The sequence below is a fragment of the Lates calcarifer genome, linkage group LG15, assembly GCF_001640805.2.
Source record: "Lates calcarifer isolate ASB-BC8 linkage group LG15, TLL_Latcal_v3, whole genome shotgun sequence".
In the NCBI taxonomy this organism is placed as follows: Eukaryota; Metazoa; Chordata; class Actinopteri; family Centropomidae; genus Lates; species Lates calcarifer.
In genome coordinates, this window is record NC_066847.1 from 30,103,118 (window position 1) to 30,123,250 (window position 20,133).

At 42.6% G+C, this 20,133-nt stretch overlaps 2 protein-coding genes across 2 annotated transcripts in view; one reads left to right on the forward strand and one right to left on the reverse strand.

Annotated features, from left to right (window-relative positions):
• Positions 1–2,042, reverse strand: part of LOC108887327 (furin-like protease kpc-1) — a 162,971-nt gene extending 160,929 nt beyond the window's left edge. Inside the window, exons 1-2 of the mRNA XM_051076407.1 lie at positions 1,958–2,042; positions 1,181–1,309 (exon numbers count right to left, since the gene is read on the reverse strand). The gene's annotated coding sequence lies outside the window, so the exon portion shown is untranslated. The remainder of the gene's footprint in view (positions 1–1,180; positions 1,310–1,957) is intronic.
• Positions 2,043–2,144: 102 nt separating this feature from the next.
• mms22l (MMS22-like, DNA repair protein) lies at positions 2,145–19,871 on the forward strand. The gene is made up of 26 exons (XM_018682654.2): positions 2,145–2,281; positions 3,561–3,760; positions 4,059–4,184; positions 4,392–4,444; positions 5,102–5,189; positions 5,330–5,507; positions 5,809–5,902; positions 6,049–6,179; positions 6,408–6,521; positions 6,605–6,781; positions 7,149–7,211; positions 7,320–7,439; positions 7,763–7,998; positions 10,095–10,311; positions 10,446–10,735; positions 13,928–14,109; positions 14,474–14,624; positions 15,610–15,749; positions 16,349–16,491; positions 16,866–17,022; positions 17,161–17,306; positions 17,477–17,688; positions 18,027–18,193; positions 18,815–18,911; positions 19,084–19,251; positions 19,431–19,871. Exons 2-26 carry the CDS (start codon positions 3,588–3,590, stop codon positions 19,504–19,506), a joined length of 3,699 nt encoding a protein of 1,232 aa, XP_018538170.1. The 5' UTR covers positions 2,145–2,281; positions 3,561–3,587; the 3' UTR covers positions 19,507–19,871.
• Positions 19,872–20,133: the final 262 nt, after the last annotated feature.

The window sequence follows — 20,133 nt, forward strand, 5'->3', positions numbered from 1 at the left end:
CTTTAAACTCTAATCAGAGAAAAAAAATACATCTGTATTAGTTGGTGTAGTTTTATGAATAAAGACAGTTGTAGGTTGCTAGCTGAGAATGTTAGTGCTCAGTGTGCTGAGCTACAGTGTTTTCGGGCAAGCTAATTAGCCTGGCACACACACATATGACTTGCTTTTATTTCATTCATTTCAGTAAGAGGATCAATCATTGCCTTGGACATACATGGACACACCCAGTGGGAATATATAAAGCAAAATGGGAAATGTTGCTTGCTTAAGCATAAACCTTTACATGTCTTTTCAGGCTCTTTTACTTTTCTTTTATTGTTTTTTTAATATCAAACTGTAGAATTTAGTGAAGTATTAATATTTTTCACTTGTCTGAAAACCTTTTACTGCCTTTTGTCAGTTTCAGGGCTCCACAGAAAGCACAGGCACTAACAAAATTAACAATGGTTGTACTCCATTTAACTATACCAGGCCCTGGCTTTTGTGCACACTGGCAATAATTGTATTAGTTACACTTGTCATTTTCCTACTTTCCCAAGTCAAAATGTCTAATAAGAAAAAGATGTATCCTCAGCATAGCTCCCCCAAATACAACCTGCATAAACTAATAAGGCAGAAATGAGTGTGTGTGTGTGTGTGTGTGTGTGTGTGTGTGTGTGTGTGTGTGTGTGTGTGTGTGTGTGGCTCTGGATATTAGGCAACTTAATTTTACAGTGGAGTAAACATTTCAATAGATTTCTGTTGTAGTCTGTGGGTAGTTATCTATATGTGGGATACAATATTCTCTCCTTTACACACAGTCTGTGTTTACCAGGAAGAATCAAAAAGCTGTAAGTAATACCAACACCAATTATTACATGATCAAGTGCACCCATCATAACCATCAAATCCTTACATGCTTTAGTAATAATAAATAAGATCGGTGGATTCGTAACTGCATCCAGAGAATAATCTGAATCAAGTTTCCAGTCATCATATTGCTGATAGTGAGTTTGAATTTATGGTTCAACAGACATGAAAAGCCAACCTGGTCCATTGCTTCAAGCTTGGAAACGAGGCTACATGTGAGGGAGAGGGGAGGGGGGATGAAACAGGTTCAAATCTCACTCCCTCCGTGTACTACAGAGCCTAGAAAGGATTGAACGGGTTTGTAGCGTAGGAACAGAAAAAAAGCACTTACCTTTCCCATCCAGACGACAGAGCCTTCACATAGACAAACTGCCTCCTGTTGAGAGTAGAGCAGGAGGTCGATGCATCGTAAAGAAAAGAAATCTCCCGGCGCGTCCATTTTTATTGTCTCCACTGACTCCTGGTAATAAAACGTGCAAATTAGACCATGCAAAACACTGCATCTATCGTGCATCTGCTCACTGGACAAGTCAAACGTGCAGAAATAGCGATTTGTAAGTCGACAAAACGAGCACATCCACGGCGTGTGGCGGAAGGTGGGATTTTGTAAAGATGTGAGAATGCATTAGAATGCAAGAAATGGTGTGATGGCGAAAGGGGCTGTTGGGAGAGACAGATCTGCATATGGAAATTAGGGTTAGCGTGGATAAAATATTTTACTTAAACCGCTGCATTATTTTGTATTAATTTGGGCGGGACTTCTGCAGGGAGACCGAGGGGGACCACAAAGTGACTGTCACAGCCTGCAGAAAAGACATGGGATGGAACAGGTGCTCCGTGCATAACTGTTAGCAACAGAGGTGGATGCAAAATGTTTATGATTTATGATAAATATACTGAGCCGTATTCGTCGCGTGTGTTTCTTCTGGGGCCTATGTCATTCATCTGTACTGAAAATAAGCTTTAACTCTGTGTATTTCAAAAATAAACCAAATACACATTTTTAGTTGATTAAATTACTTTCGTCTCTTGAAGGTGGAAATGGAGCTCAACGCTGTCAGTGCAAAGCTAGTTAAGTAGAAAGCACTTAAGTCGCTCTTCAACAAACCTCTCGAGAAGTAAAGACGCTAAGACAAGTACGAGACTGCTGGACAAAGACGGATCCTGCAACGACGTGGCATACACAAAGATAATGAGCTGGAGAAAGCTTGAAGCAGTGACGCCTCTTGCTCTATATAGAGTGACACGACATGGCCACGCCCACTGTGAAACTTTAGACCAATCATTGTGCGCGTGGCGAATGTGCGCATGCGCCATGTGAGCGCGCGGGAGAGACACAAAACCCAAACAACAGCGTAATGACGCCTGTATAGTCTTCACACTTTGATTCAAATTTACGGATTATAATACCACAAACGGAGCCAAATACGAGGTTTGTCAATGTTTCAATAATATTTGTGTTTGTGGAGGGGGTGCTCTGTTTAGTTTCCTGGTCGGAGATACCGCTGTTTCAGTTTACTAATGCCAACTGCATTCATTCAAGATAAACTATTACTAATATAGGATATTACTAAAACGTCAGGTTCCTGTGTCGTTTAAATACGCCAACAGGACTGGTGGAGAAGATATTTTATAATTACCACCATGTCCCCCAAGCTGCATCATAAAGTACAGACGCTTTAGACACCTATTCCTCTAATGCTGATATTTAAGCTAGCTGTCGTTACTGGCTGTAGTCTTGAAGCAAGGATACATCATTTGTCAGATTTTAAAGTTATCCCAGACAGTTGTCAGATGAATAGTGACAGCTGTTTGACTTAAACATAATAGTTTCAATTTTTTTTTTGTTATTATTGTTTTAGTTGTTATTATGTGTACTGAATTGTAGTGTAATGTTGTCTAGAAATTCTGAACTGTACACTGGTACAGAAATTTTATATGGTATTTTCAATTTGCATTAGATACGTACTCACAAGCTGCTGGGAAGATTCCTTTGAGATTATGGTCTATGTTGATATGACTGCATCACATAATTTCTGTAGATTTGCCAGCTACCACATCCCAAAGGTGTCTAATTGGATACAGATCTGGTGGAGGCTACTGAAGTACACAGTATTCAGAAATACTCAAACCAGCCCTTCTAGCATCAGCAGTCATATTCTTCATTCTGAAGCGTCAAGATTTCATGAATTGTAGAGCTGCCACATGATTGGTTGATAGGATAAATGCATGAATAAGCAGGTGTATAGGTGTTCATAGCAAAATGCTCAATATACTCACTTGGTAGTTTGTTACATCTAGCTAAAACTAATGCAGACTATTACAACAGTCCCGCAATAAATACCACATTCATGAAGGCTATAATGTTCAGTTTTTATTGAAATTGTTTTAGATTGGTGTTGGTTCAACTGTATGCTCATTTTGGAGTCCCTGTAATCTTTGTAGTCTATAAAATTGTTTCAACACACATTAATTTAGGTGGGTGTATAAACTGCCAGCTGAGTGTACACCTGTTACATGTCAGTTCTGTTTTGTGTTACAATTTTGTAATGGACTGGCGATCCATACAGGGTATACCCTGCCTCTCGCCCAATGAGAGCTGGGATAGGTTCCAGCCCCCCCGCGACCCTTAACCCATAAGCGGTATAGATAATGGATGGATGGATGGATAGATCTTGTAATGTCTCAGCACGTGTTTTTTGTCATTCAAGGTGATACTGTTCCTGCACTACAACAACATGGCAGACGACTTCAGCCAATCCCTCACTCCACCAGTATCCCCATTTGCAGCAGACAGCCTGTGTGAGCTGAGCCCAGCCCAGCCGCCTTGCTTCTGCTGCTCTGAAACAAAGGACGACCCCACTGGAGCACTCTCCGCCGAGGGATACACTACTAGAGGCTCACTGAAACGGTATAGTCACTGTCAGTTCACAGTAATCACAACAAAAACCATGTTGCCCCACTCAGAGGTCAGCAGTTTTCTTTCTACCTATTTTGTCCTGGAGAAATTTTCCAAATGAAAACTGTCAGTGACATCTATAAGTTACTCAGTTAACTGCGTTACTCCGAGTCATTTTTCTGTAAACACACACTGCACTCCAAATGACATTCCACTTACCTCTATTGTAATGGGGTGGCAAATGAAGTTTCAGTGGCAGAGAAATCTTAGTAAATAAAGTCTAACTGAGGTGAATGCAACCTTTCTGTAGACTGCTGTTGCATCTTGACCCAGCCCCTACAGAATATGAGACAGACACAGTGGAGATTTTTGGCTTCCCCTGGGTAACAGAGACAGCACTGGTAGAATCTACAAAGCTACTCTTTGGTCTGTTCAGGTAAGTCAAGATGTAAAGTTTACCAAGCCAAGTTTGTAAAGTCAAGTTTGCTTTTAAAACAATAACATTTTTAAAGTGAATTTATGTTGCTACCACCACCATAATCTTAAAGTCCTTTCCACAAAAAGGTGTTCTGTCTACAAACTGTCCACTAAGGTTCATTCATATACATGTCAGTGGTCTTATTGACTCTTTGCTATATTTCAGACAAAAGATTTACAGGTTGGAGACCTTGGCACAGTCCAGTTCACATGACTTTGGTAAGCTTGTAAATGTAATTCACTATTCAGCTGATAATTATTAGGTTTGATGTCAGCATTTTGTTCATACATTAAGCCATTATTTGCCCACATAAACTGACATCTGACACCATCCATTATTTGTTGGCTAAAATGTAGGTTGAACCCAAGATGTTCAGTCATGGCATTTATGTGTGGCGTTTGCATGTTGTGTGGGTTTCCTCTGAGTACTCTAGCTTCCACCCACAGTCCAAGGCCATGCAGGTTAGGTTAATTGGTGACTATAAATTGCCCGTAGGTGTGAATGTGAGCGCAAATGGTTGTCTGTCTCTGTAAGACCTGTGATAGACTGGTGACCTGTCCAGGGTGCATCCCGCCTCTCGCACAGTGTCAGCTGTGATTGGCTCTAGCCCCCCCCCACAACCCTCAAAGGATAAGCGGTATAGATAATGGATGGGATGGATGGTTGACTGTCAAAGTGTCCAAGTAATGGTGTGCTTCTCTGAAGCTAGCACACTTATTATTCAGTTATCCTCAACTGTTTCAACAAATGAGTTTACCATAAAGAGATTGTTGGGCTGAATTCAAGTGTTTGAGTCATGTCTGATATCTGATACAGTGGGCTTGTTTTACATAAGAATTATGAATACTGCCCACAACATCCGCTATGTGTTTTAGGTCAGGCAGGCAACCTCCACTATGAAGCAGAGGACCTCAGACAACAGTGTGTTTCATTTCTTCAATTTGTCAGAGTCTTCTTGCACAGGTAATTCTTTGTATTTAATGTCAATACTGATACCACTAATTAAAATGTTTGTAACTACACAATATAATGTCAGGCATTCAGCTGTTTTTATTATATTTGTTTGTTTATTTTGACATGCATACCCTTTTGTATCTATTCAGATATCTGGAACCCTCCAGTTCCCTGGATGCATGTCCATCCCACCCCTATGAAGATCTGGAAGCTCAGCTCCCTTCTGCTCTTCTAGAGGAGCTGTTTGGCATCACTCTCCTCATAGGACGACTCAAAGACCTGCCTGCCAATGTTCAGAGTGCTTTCACTATACAGAACCAGGGAAAGGTACAACCTCAATATTGATTAGTCTGCATAGATCTGCATATACTTACAAAGCATTTAGATGAGTGTATGTAAAGACTGTGTTACAAGAGTATCAGGTTATACTGTAAAAGACATAGGGCTTGGAAACAGGTACAACAAACGTGCAAACAGCATGACTGTAATTAAGCTTTACAGAGCAAAGGAAATATAATGTGATGAGTAATGTATGGCCAGAGTTTTTTGATAGCCCTTAAGAATTCCCACCACCGCAGTAATTTTTGCATTGCTGAGATTGAACTTGGTACCCTGCATTCCTCTACAGATTTTTCCTCCTTCTTGGCATTTGTTACACCTTCATCTTGACATCCATTGGTCAGTCTTAGAGATCCTTCACCTACTCAGTCACAAGATGCAAGGTATGTGTCTGGTCCCTGCATCAGAATACTCCGACAACAAACTGGAACTGAAGATAGTGAAATGTGCAGTGTTGCCTGTGCGCAGTGTAGTTAGACATTATCACTGGAAACAGGCTTTTTGTAATTTTACCTGTTCATCTCTCCAGGCCAGGTGGTGTACGCCCACCAGTTTGTGAATCTGACTGGAGAGAACCTGACTGATGCCAGTCTGTTTGAAGAACACCTGTGCAGTCTGCTGTGTGACCTCACTGGTCTGGCCATAGGCAAATACAGCAAGGTGGGCGGCTGGCCACAAATCATTACATCTTAGAGTTGAGATGCGTCAGTGGTATTTCTGGGTTATTTTTAGCCAAAAATATAACTGTGATTCCATTGTCATTAGTACATTTTGTTAAGCAGAAACTGAAACTGCATGTAGCAAACATTATGTGACAAAAATATTTAAGTGTAAAACAGAGCTGCAATTGGCAGCTAACTGTGTTATCTGAATCATGTTTATTTCTAGGTGAGGCCTACAGAGGCTCTGAGCAGCCATCACTACCTTTGCTCTTGCACCAAAGAGCTATGGGTCCTACTCATGCACCTTCTGGAATACAGGAATAAAGTGTTGCACACACAGGTAATGCAAATACCCACACATTCATAGTCACACAATAAAATATGACTCTGACCATACTAAATAATTTCCCATTATCCCTCTAGTCATTTTGGAGCTACATGAACTTGTTGCTGAGGCCTCTGGTTTCAGGGAAGCCTGCAGCAGAACAGTTCAGTGGCCTCCCCACTCACTGTAAAGACCCTCTCGGATTCACATGGTGGCTGGTCACTCATTTAGCAATGTTAGGGCAGTACAGTCGCAACGGCACTGTCCAGAGTGAGGTAAGAGACTGAGAATCACATTCAGATACATTATATTTCTTACTAGCAAGTCTGGGAATTAACTGTAAAAATTTGGGAAAATGTTTTAAATATTCTTAAATTATTCTGGAGAATTAATGTTGCCTTGTCAACACTAGAAACAATAGCAGAGATAGAAAAGTTACTCAGGCTTTGTCTGACAGTAACTCTCTATTATCAGAGAGAGTAGGTACTCTGACAGCAGGGCATCTACTTTAGCCTAAATCATACAGGTGACAACACTGATTTTTCATATTTATTAATTATTTAGACTAGCATTTATAACAATTGATACATGTTGTTTGTTACTGATTTTAAATATATCATCTAATTTTAACTGCACCTACAGAAACATCTGAGCGATAACTGGACTTTTGTGGGGGAGCTGCTTAAGTTAACTTGTAATCCCAAGGTCAGCATTGCCTCCTTTCAGACTAATCATTCAGGTTCATAATTTTTGAAAAATAAATTTTTAGTCATTGTATTCTAAACTAAACACTATCTGTGCATGTATTAACAGGGGGGTCTGGCAGAGGAGCAGGTTAGAATGCATGTCCACTGCTGTCTCAGTCTCTGTCTGCTGTGGGAACCAAGCACCAGTGCTGTCTCCACTCTTTGGGACTACTACAGCAAGAATCTGGTGAGGATAAACTTGATATGTTACCTCAGCAGATATACATAATCTGCTACATTCAGACCACCTTTAGCTCTCTTTCATAGAAGAAATTAACGTGATTGTTGTTGTTGTTGTTGTTTGTTGTTGTCATTGTCATTCTAATAGCTTCTCTTTATGTAAGGAAGTGAGGAAGGTTGTTATTATGAGTGGGATCATATTTGTTGCTTCCTTGTAATTCTTTTTCATGTTATTAAAAAGGTTGCCATTGACAAGTCATGCAGCTCATTTATCTTTACATTATTACAAAGCCCTGATCAATTACATTATCTTCTTTCCCTCTACTCCAGAATGTCACATTTACTGTGCCCTGGCTTGGGATGTCTGGCCTGGGTACTTTGTGCAAGACACCCCTGGCTCTGGTGGAGCAGGCCCGCAGCTGCTGCTCCCCCTCTCCCCTCCATTCTCCAGGACACACCCAGCTCTACCGCTCAGCCAACTCCTTCCACATCTTCCTTCGAGTGTTGGCCCTGTGCCTTGCCCAGGACACGACTGGCGGAGTCCCACAGAGACAGATCAAAGGAAGGTAAGGATGGAGAGTAGTCTGGAAGGCTTTGTAGTTCTCTCTCCTTCACATTCACTTCCAACATGAAAAGTAGGTCTCACGACCAGCCAGTCAAGTTGACAACATATACATATAGGTTTTTGGAAGGAAAACCTGGAGTGGAGACTGTGAGAAATGATTACTAATCAGGACTAGACTTTGTAGGATTCCTCTTTCCCCTTGATCTTCTAATGTGTGATGTGTTTGGATTTGTGTGTATGTGTATAGGTGCATACTTGCATGAATACACAAACAACATGTGTGTTTGCACACTTATCATGCTTTTCAGTCTTGTTTGTGTGGGTGCCAGGTGCACCACAGTCCCCCAGTGCGTCTTTGATATTTACTCAGGCCCTCCAGTGGAGCAGGTGTCTCAGGAGTCAACCACCTGCTCTTCAGCACAGACCAGAGCCAAGAAGCCTCCCACTGATGCACACTCACACATACACGCGCACATCGTGCACCTGCTCCCTAGAGTAGTGACATGGTTTCAGAGTGTGTGAGGCCATTGGATGGAGGGAGAGAGTGTGTCTTTGTGATGGAAAGTAAGAAAAAAGGGAAGAAAGATCACAGGCTGATGTGCACGTCAGAACCGAGCGCTGGACCATCCTATATCCCAGGCCGGCTGGGTGCCAGAGAGAGGCAGCCATAGATAAATCCGCCTAATGACTTCCCTCTGTCTGGAATGTGCTCAGTAGCACTGCAGACATGGGGGCTAATTAGCTAACGAGCGTGGCGGTTAATTCGCCTTAACGAAGCTGTGTTGGTTTCCAACACGGATAGAGAGAGGAGCTTGGGTGGGTGGGGGGGTGGTAGGCAGTCTGGCAACAGCCAGGCTGGGCTGGTACAGGTCCAGATTCCCCCCTCCACCTCCCTCCACCGAAACTATCACCACTGCCTCCTCCCCCTCAGGAGGCGTGAGGCGTGCCGACTGTAACGCTACAACATTTCGGCAGTGTTCCCACTCCTGGCCAGGCTCTGCAGGACACCCGCGACGACCACATTAATGGGATCGACTGTGAGCATGTTGATCTCCAACGCAGGGAGTTAGGAGCATCTGCTCGCCTCCGGAAAAAAAAGCTGTCCGGAATAAACAAACAGACAGACAGGTTGGGAGAACACAGAAAATCCCCACTGCTGCCTCCCAGTGCGCTGTTTATATCCCTGTTACATATTACCCATTCATCTATTTAAATCTCCCTCCCCTCACACTCTGACTGCATGCTTGGCCACCTTCTCCTTTCATAGTCCTCTGTGGGTGTAACTAAGCTGATTTTGGTGTTAACCTGGTCTCTCTCAGTTCCTCTCTCGATTTTCTCCGCTCCTTTATATCAGTCATACTTCTTACACTGAGTTTGTCTTGGGATGCTCACTGTTTGTGTTTTGACCCAAACAGCAGCTCTACTCACCTGTGTGGGCTGCATCTGTGCTTGGGAGGTGGGATGGAAAGGGGGGGGGGGGGGCAGCCTTCCGTGTTTTCCTGCCAGGCGAGCAAACTGCAAGCTGAATGTGTGTCAATGCATGTGTGTGTGTGGTTTTATTGATCTCTCTCTGGTGTTGCAGTAAATTGGTTTGGCTGTAGAGAGAGGGACCAAGCGCCTACTGCTGTGTGTCTGAGTGTCTCTGACATTTAACATGATCTTTAAAGGCATTTCTCCACAGTGCCCGCAGGATCTAACAGCGTGCTGGGTGGTTCTCTATTCTTCCTCCCTCTCTTGCTTTTTCTTTCTCCCCCCCACACACATACACACACATTGGTTGGGCAGCCCAGCCTCTCCCCTGGAGCTGAGAGGGTGATGGAGGCAGGTGCATGGTGGTCTGAAAGTTCAGTTAGTCAGTATTTAAAGTCAGGGGTTTCAGAGGAACAAATCACCTCTGACGAGATGGTCAGTGAAAGTAAAGAAAACCATGGAAATTTTAAAAAAACTAAGATTTAACCATTTTCTTGTTTCATATTAAGTGATTGTGAAAAGCAGAATCTGTAAATTGTCCTTTGTCCTTTTAATTTATTTGACCGTCTTTTGTGACATGCTTTAAAACCATTGTTTCTTCTTCCCTCCACTTATCTGTATATCCAGGATTTACTCCAAGTTCTCCTCAAAGAAGATGCAGGAGTTGTCTGAGGCAGGCCTCATGAACTTCCTGCTGCTGTTTCTGGTGGTGGCCCGGCAGGTAGAGCTAGAGGATGTGGCTAGCAGGGCCTGTGAGCTGTTAGGTTTCCTTCCCTCTAACTGCCCCCCTGGGCACCGCACCATTGTCTGGAGGGGACAGCTATCACTGCTGTTGCTGTTCCAGGTATGTTTGCTAATCAGAAAAAAATTGTCACAAAGCATATATGCTAGTTGTTGAAATGAATCTGGAGGTCTATTATTGTTTGATGAACGAATTCCACCATTTCATATTTTTTGACATTACTGTATTTGTTCAAGGAGAGGGGTCTGGACGTTGGAGCCCAGGCTAGCTGGCTGGCTTCCTCCTTCAATGAGACAGCAAAAGAATTCTACAATAAGACCACAGAGGTCTCTCGCAGACTTGCTCTGTGGGGGCCACTTGGCTCCTATCTGGATGGTGTGTCTGAGGTATTTGAGACAAGCACCAGTCTCACTCTATCAGAGGAAAAGCTGCTAAACGAAGGATTCGATTGGTTGTTGCCTGCCTGCCGCCAGTCAGAGCTGAATTCTGCTCTGGGCTTTCTGCAGATTGTCCTCGCCCAGCTCAGGTGAGACAGCTGGTGTAAATATTCATCAGCTCCTAGGTATCTTGTACTTTTACTCAGTTTATCAAATTCTCTTTCATTGAAAGTTGTTCCCTCTAAGATAGTAGACACATTCAGATAAATGTTTTCTGGCCAAGGCCAAGCTAAGCTTTTATTAAAATCTGATAAGTGGCCACAGCATTAGAGAATGATCGCTTTTGCTCGTCCCAACCACTTCTCATACTGACAATAGGTGGATTGTGCTGTCAGCAGGAATGAGTGTCTGTAAAGACCTTATGTTGCGTTGAGGCCCCTGCTAGTCTCAAGAGGCCTAGTGGCCTCCAGGTCACCCTCACCAGGTGCTGCCAGAGACCTTAGTAGAGTTACAGGCCCAAGAGACTCTCCATGGACCCTCCTGTGGTCATGGGGACGCCTGCAGTGCCCTGGGCCTGTTGAGAGACTATGGTCAGGAGGGCGTCAGGACGGGTTCAGCTGTAGGACACAGGTGTTCATTACATGAACGACCCCAGAAGAGGGTCAGAGAGCTGCAGCTGAAACAGTGTCTGTTTATGTGGAGAGGTAGAGGTGGGAAGAGAGGCGACAGTAGATAGAATTCAGGTGATACTATAAGTTTATGATGTGTGATCTTTTACAGCACAGTAGATATATCTGAGTTAAATCATCTGCTGTAAAGAGCTGGATGTCATTTTGCTTGCCAGCCTTAAATTTTGCAGTAACCTTTTGCTTACACATCCAGTACACAATACAAAACACATACAAATAAGGAAAAGACACTAGAGAACACAAAAGAACTGCATACACCAACACTAAGGTGAGATGGGGGCTCGATTAGGATAAGTAGCAACATATTATATTTGCCTGCCCATCAGACATTAAATACATAACCTAACCTAATTTGTTCCAACGTATGTCTTTCTATCATTGTCTATCAGTCATTTGGTGCATTTCATCCATTATAAAATATGAAATTACTGAGTAGATTAGGAGGGAGTACCAATCTCAGCAAGTCATTCAATGTCATTTTTTGACACTCAGTGCTGCAAACATGGTTCTAGAAAATGTTGAGGTTCAATACCCAGCCCTACTGAGTACATATCCCTGGTTTTGCTGCATTTCTCAATATGTATGTGATTTCTTAAATTGCTTTGACACTCCTAGATACACTGTGTTTGTGTGGAGTGTTAGTAAGCACCGAGTTTTACTGCCGCCACCACTTAATACTTTCACAAAAGGTTAATAAATGAGCTAAACCACTAGTATAAGAACATTTTAAAGTTAAGTGTTACCAAGCCCTCACACTGTCTCATGTAGGTGTATGATTGCTTTAATTCTCCAGTGTATACATTCCACCCTCTCCACCCTGAACACACAAACCTACACACCTGCCCACACACCAAAAGTGAAACACTAACTCAGGTGTACTTCTCTCTTATTTCAATGCCTGGCTCCCATAACACAGTATCTGGTTAGCTCCTCTAATTCCCAAACTTCCCATCTCAGATCTTGAGGTTGGAGGGCACACATTTGCACATTAATGGCCAAGGAGAGAGAGAAGAAGAGAACTCCCAGAGGCCCTCTGTGTTATGGCCCGGACCACACTGACCCATTTAACCAAATAAAAAAATACCATGCTCTCTCTTTCCAATCCGTCCCGCCAAATTAAACATAATTCTTCAGCCTGGCAATTCTCAGTATCTCTTTGTGATTAATGCCTTTTCTGTGACACAATTAATGGGTAATTATGTAGCCTGGCAAATTTAGCCTGTGCATCATTATGTCTATTAAGAGCCGTGTGGAATCTGCACACATTAAGAGAATTATTCTGCCAATGGCTGAGGCAGTGGAGGGTCCGAACATTCACTCTTGATAGCCATCGCCATGGTGCTGAGGCAAGAAGCCAGTCCCAGGCATAATTTCTCAGTTTGATTCCTTCTCATGACCCTCTGCTGTGGGAGGGTGTGGGTGGCACTGGTTGATGAGGTGAGCTGGCATTGGCACACCATGTTGGATCTGTTTTCGGTACAAACAATTAATCCCCAATCTTCTTGGCTTGATAAAATACAAGCCTCACTGTGAAGCATTTTCCTTTGTGAACATTAAGACATTTTACTGGATGTTGAGCCTTTATCATTACAGTAGGTGTCCTTAAGTCAAGGACACTGAGTGTTCAGTCTCTTATGACAAATTTAGTGACAATCACACCCATACATTTTGATAGAGATGCATGAGTAATTTTAAAGAGAAAGTGGACATGGGATAAGTTCAGCTTGTGCCTGGGTGTCTGTCTGTCATTATTAGAATGCTATATTTTTATTTCATGTGTCTGTGTGTTGGATGCAGCTGGGGGAAGGGTTAAACAGGGTCCCTAATGATGTGTTGGTGTTGAGTACGTGTGTGTGTTTGTGTGTACACATTGTAAGAAGCCGCAGTGAGCAGGATTAAGTGGGGTCTCTGACAATGTCTTGTACAATGAGGGTTGATGGGTGTGAAAGGCCCATTCCGCAGTAGTAACGAGGCTAATGAATTCAGACTCTAATCGATTGTCTCAGCTCTCTCTGGATTAGATGCAACCTTGCTGGAAGGGAAGGCACTGTTGAGGTGTGTGTATGTGGGTGTACCATAGTAGCAGACTAGAGTGCGTGGTTGAGGATGGAATTGAAGGGGGGGTTTGCTGGTTCCTCTATCCTTTTCCCAGCACACCTCAAACCCCACCATCCCCACACCCCCATCCGGGTGAATGAGGGGGACAGGAGGATCATCTCCAGTCTAAATGAGATTACAGCTCCTTCAGCTGCTTATCTGGGCTAATGCCAGCCACTGTGGGGCTGCTGTAGCGGCTGGGGCCAGGGCCAGGGATGAGCCAGAAGAGCCAAAGTATACTCTGTGTACAGGGGATCAGTATTAGGCTCCACTCTATGGCTATAATATCCTCATCTCCTTCCCCACCTCTACTTCCATCCAGCTCTGCTCCACACTGCAGCGCACCGCCGCACCAGTAATCCCCCAGGAGAGAAGAGAGGGAAAACACATGAAGAAGTAGTGAAAGAGAGAAACAGGGGAGCAAAAGGATTTGAGGAAGTGGAGGGCGGAGTTGGGGGGTGTTAGTTGTACACAAGAGGAAACACTATGTTTGGATTTTGCATCGGTTAGACTTTTGTTTATCTGCCTTCGTTGTGTTTGTCTGTGTCCTTCCAGACGGGTCCATCAGCGCAGTGTCCAGTCAGCACCCACCTTGGCCCGGGCTCCTTCTACCAGCAGTGTGGTGAAAGAGCGCCACCTAGCGGTAGCAGCAGCGCTCTGGGCACACTTCTTCCCTTTCCTGCGCAGCCTACGCCTGTCACAGACCCCTCCAGCACAGCTGGCAGATGCTGCTGCAGGTCAGTAACGCCCACTGGGAGGAAAAAAGACACAAAACAGAGGGAGGAGAAGACTGGATAAAGAGTTTTGGACAAGAGCTCAACCAGAATGGATCTATGACAGCTGATAGTGATAAGTTTGAGTTTACATGAAGGCAGAGTATTTGAATGAGTAAAAGAGTATTTTGAATGGCAGACCATCAGTAGTTAGGTAATCTGCTCTCTGCCAAACGGTTCATAAAATTATTTTAGGGATGTTAAGATTCTTACATGGGAGAGAAAAGCATCTAGACAAATAAGTGAGGATTCACGCATTGAACATGTTACTTCATGTATCAACTTTCTAGTACTTCGCACAAAAATAAACCCATCTCATTTTCCTCAGGATTTACCCTGCTTGCCTTTGATCTGCCTGGCTCCGCCCCCCAGGACCTTCAGCCCAACCCAGTCCAGTCCATCATGCAATACTTCGGCTGGGATGATATGATTCACCCACTTCTGGTGACCCGCTACCTTCCCCATTTGCTCCAAAACAGGTACCCTCTCAGATGTACTCCTTGTGGTTACCCCACAATCACAAAGCATTTTTACCTCATCACTCCTGGTGGAAAAACATCAGGTTAGTCAGATGGTAGGATGATGTACTCTTCTATTCCTGTCTGCTATCAAGCTTCATCATAATGCACAGCACTTGACAAAATGGTTCTTGTCCTGTAGGTATATAGGGAGGTGTAAGATTAATAAATTAGACAGTAAGCGTCCTTGGTATTATGAAAATAGGTTTTAATGAAGAAATTGCAGCGTGTCTAAACAGAATACAAAGTGTAATGCATCTTCAAAATTACACTCAAGGGTACCAAACAGCATGACAATTTCAACCTCAAAGGTCCTCTTCAGACAGTGCCAAGTGATATTAAGGTGCTACACCTGAATATAAAGGCAGGACAAGGACACTGCTTGTATTTATTGTGTGGAAGTCCCAGCCTGCCAACCGTCCTTCCTCTACATTTTGAGCTGTTACCAATATGTAATTTATAAAGTGAGGTAATTTTTTCATTCATGTGAAAATTTAATTAAATTACCACACCTTAGATAGAAATTTTCACCTCCCTCTATCCATAGACTCATCATTAAAGGCTGTAAATCAACTCAGGAGAGATCTTATAGGATGACACATTTATGTATTTTGGAGACAAGTGGATTTCATTGTTTGTGCATTTTTGAATTAAAAAAATGTGACTTAAAAGCATGCAAAAATATGACCTCAGCATAATCAGGTATTCACTGTGAATTTTAACATTGATATTAATGCAAGTGTCTTCATAATATATGGCTTATGTTGTCCCCTTCTATTAATTTACATTCCTCACCTCCTTCTGTGTACACATTGTGTATACTTGCTACTCACAAATTGAATGCTTGATATTTCTACATGTTTATCAACAGTTCACACCAGTGAACCCAATAGTTATTTACATGTTACATTTGTGTTCACTGATTTTCAGTCTCTTTCTTTTCCAGTGAGCTGGTGTCCTCACTAAGCAGTGACTTTGGTGTTGGTGCGTCAGGTTCGGCACAAAGCCTGTCAGTGAGGGCCTGGGTCAGATGTGTTCTACAGCAGCACCTTCACAAGAACCCAGATGGGTCTGACAGTAGAACAGGTAATACCACTGAGTGTATGGTAAATCTTCATCTTACTGTGTAATTGATAACCCACTGTCCACAAGGCATCCCCTCTGATTTAGAAGGAAAAACCACTTCACAAGTATACCCAAATGTATCTGGGTATACAAATGTGAAAGTAGTTCCACAAGGTACTTTTTTAGTTGTAATTGTATATTCTAAACCAGACTAGAGTATTTGTTCCTTGAGGATTTTCTGAGCTATAAAATAACACTGACAAACCCAGAGGAGTTAACATTTTAGCTGATAAACAATAATCCAGTGTGTAGTCTGAAGCAGGGTTTCTAACACCTCTTCATCCCAGGATCCAAACTAAGTTAAATTCACAGTATAGTAAATATCCTACATCACCTTTTTTCAGTTCAAAGGGTTTTTTGTTTTTTGTTTTTTTTTTTAGAAATGTGGCTGTACTCTAAATGCAAATCCTCAAGATGTATAAATCCAACTCTGAGTTAAATATATTCTCCAATTTTTTCAAATCTCTATCCTTGTGTGGTAAATCCTTAGATATACCTGTTAACAGATATAAAGTACATTACTATTTGAATAGCCTGTGTTTGTACCTACACTCCTTCAGGTCGTGCTGTGGAGGAGCAGTTGTGTGAATTGACTCGGCTTGTGCTGAGGCTTCCTGAAGTGGACAGTCTTCTGCAGAGAGCTGGCCTCCAGCCCTCAGGCACCAGGATTGAGTCCACTTCAGCCCTGGAGATGTTTATCAAGGTAACACATGCTCACAGCTGACAAATACGCAGTGGTATGTCAGTGATACCAGCAAAGTCATCCTTGTGTATTTTGAAATTTCACAGTAAGCATTTGATTTAATGCTTAATGCTTTTTTGCCTGCTGTCAGCTACACCTTAGCTTTATGTCCCAGTGATGTGCCATTTTCCTTAGTTTGTGTGTATAAGTCATACAGTGCTCAACATTCCTATGTAAAATTCAACCCTGAGGCTTTGCCTCTTCATACTATATGCACTATATGTGACACATGCTTAGCATATCATCATCATATCTGGTCTCTGCTACGGCAGCCTGAATACACATGCAAATGTTTCCATAAATGTCTTTTCTTATCTGCTTTCTCATGGTGTCAGGCTGTAGGCTGTGTGTACAGTGGACTGCAGGTTTTGTCTGAGCGCTCAGCCATGGTGACCAAAGCCCTGGACTACATTGGAGACATCCTGAAACATATTAAACCCTCTCTGATCAGCAAGAACCAAGAGGGACTGCAACTGGCCTATTGGGCTGTTGGTAAGTGTAAAGCCCAAACACCTTAAACACAATTTACAATACACAAATCTTCTGGGGAATGTGTTTCATACACAGGAGTAAGGAATTGTTATAGTTGTGTACATCTCTCAATGATTGCCTGTGTTCTGTGTGATCAAGGCTGCATAGTGAAGCACTGGAGCCCCCTGCTGGTCACATCAAAAGCCCAGCAGCTGTTGTTTCGAATCGTGGATGGGATGCTGCTTCCCCACAACCTCACACAGCAGGATAGAGCTCTCAGGGAAAGCCTGCCACTGTATCTACAGGTTAGGACAAACATATATTGTTGCAATCTGGACACACAGCATGCCTAAAGGTGTCAGGTTAGGTGTCAACAAAAAGAACTGAAACCCTGATCAAAACCATTTCCTCACTCATCTGCCTGTAATTTCCTCAGAAGTTTCCATTCTGACACTTTGAATTTATTCTCCTGCAGGGTTTGTCAGTGGCATCCAGTGTGTCTCAGTCTCAGGGTGCCTACCTGAAGCAGCAGCTCCGCTCTGTTACCCGCAGATATCTGGACCATTTCCTTCCTGCCTCTCCTTCCATGGGCATCATTGCCAACCACCCGGTCCTTCTGAGTGCCTGCGAGGCCAACTCAGTCAGCCGGGGGGCAGTGCTGAGGAGGACCATCCTGGAGGTGCTTTGGTAGGTCTTGAGAACTGGGATGCAGTTTCTTTGTCATGAATTTGACATGAATATCCTATCCAGATTGTATTTTGATATAACTCCTGTCCAACAAATCCATGTATGTATAAGAGTGAAAGAGAAAAACTCTCAAGTCAACCAGTATGGACACAAACAGATCAATGTCCACATAAATGTATTTACTTGGTGCTGTTTTAATCTAATCATCACTGATCTAAACATTCTTGCTGATATAATTTCTTATCCTTTGATATATTTGTCCGTTAATATATTTCTTAAACTGTACAAATCATGTTCAGAAAGAAAGTTATAGAAAAAGTACCTCTCTGATTTTACAGTGAGAGCTTCCTCAGCTTCAAAGGTTATGCCCCTCCACCTCGTCTGGCGTCAGTGCTGATGTTCCTGTTGGAGCTTCTGAGACGAAACAATGACTCAGACCCAGCCCTGCTCACTTTGCCCCTCCCCGCTCTGCTGCGCTGTGTGATGCTGGTCAATGAACCGCTGGGTAAGAGATGTTGTGCATACGACAATCTGAAAATCCTAAAGGGTAATTTTTCTACCTTGTGTGTGAGTAAGTTTTCATATATTTAACTAATGATTTACCAGCTTTGTGTTATCTGCATAACCAGGGTCAATGACATGACCCTCCTTGCTCCTATCAGTGAGCAAGATGTGCCATGGTGCCAGTCCAGTTTTCATGGACTTGCATAATGTTGTGTTGATGCTTCTGATGATGTCAACACAGGTGACATTAAAATGATCTCTCTAAAGGCTCAGTTTGGTCATGACTTGTCTTTCTTGGACAGTTCTGATCCACAGCAAATGTTAAAGAAAAAAACTTTTTTTCTTCAAGGTTCTTGAAAATAAATCAGGCTGAGCTTGCATTTTTTTATAACTTTATTTCAGTACCAATGCAATAAATCATATTGTAGTGCTTATCAATGAGATGATTACAAACATATTAACATTAATGCTTACAATTTTCATCAGTGCTGACTTTGGGGCAAATTATACAGAAAAAAACACATTTTGACTGTCAGGTTTGTGCTAATAGTAATCACTGAAGGGCTGTCTAATGATATAAGTGGGGTTTTTTTTGTTTTTTGTTTTTTTTTTTTCTGTGCAGTGAAGAAGACAAGTACAGATGCTTTACAGCTTGTGGTGGAGCGATGTGCTGCTGTATCTACAGAGGGCCCATGTGACCAGATAATCACTGTCTTACGGTAACTGACAATAATGTTAAGGCAGTAAATATCTGAACATTTATGTGTTGTTCACAGGAGGCAAAGATCTTGATATAGGCACTGCAGGCACAGAGTAAAACTGTCGGTCTTACATTCGAGCCTATCCTGTCCTTCATGGTTTTCACTGTTTGTGTCATCTTGACACTCCTAGGTCATTTGTGGAGGAGAATGAAGGAGTTTACGACAGGCAGGTATACACAGTCCTGGAGACAGTGGCTGTTTTAGATCCCTCTGTGGTCCAAGCTCTCATTCCCAACTTGTCTCTCAGTCTGAGAAACACTGAACACAAGAGAGGACTGGGCAAGAACATCGCCTTGAGGTGAGCAAGCGTGTGAATCATATTCTGGGGGCCACATAGACAGTATTCATCACCTTAAACTATTTTTAAGATGTCTAGACAATAAACCAGTGTTCTGTATTGAACTAGAAATATCTTATAGCTGCGTGCTTTACTGAGTGTGTCCACTAATGTGACTGCTCCATCTCTCTGTGTAACAGGAGTGCATATAGGAAGTTGCTGTGTCTCCTGGGGGAGAGTGGGCAGGCTGAACTAACCAGTTTGGAAGTGGACTGAAAAGTTTTCCAAAAAAAAAAAAAAGGACGAGCTCCAGGACCTGGCAACAGCTCCAAGAATCATTTCTTAGTCATACCAACATTCTTCTATGCCAAATTTATTGATTTGGTCATCAGCAAAATGCATTACAGTGTTGCCTGCTAGGGTGTCTTACAAAATCTGAGTGGAGTGCTATTCATTACTGTGATAATTAAAACCTAGCAATGCAGCTGTGATACATTTACAAGAACAATGCAAGAAGCCTTATCAGTTGTACTTGGTGAACTTTGAAAGTTCTTAATACATAAGTCTAATGTTCCGATCATGGACTATAAGCCTAATATCACTGGTGTGTATATAATGTGCATATTGTAAAGAACATTCTGCATTTGGACAGATGTATTATTAATAAAATAAAATGTGACAATAAATATGAATGTGCCTTTACCAGTCAATATACCTTTTCATCTCAGTTCCATAGTAAGAGAGGTGAGGAATGTGAACATCGAAGTGAGAACAGACTATTTGTGCTTATACCATAAGGTGCTGGATCTGTTTCTACTCGCTTGGCACTCTGAATTACAGATTTGATGACAGTCGTGGGCGAGCCCAAAGGGTTCAGTAGCAAAAAAAAAGCGAGTACAGGAG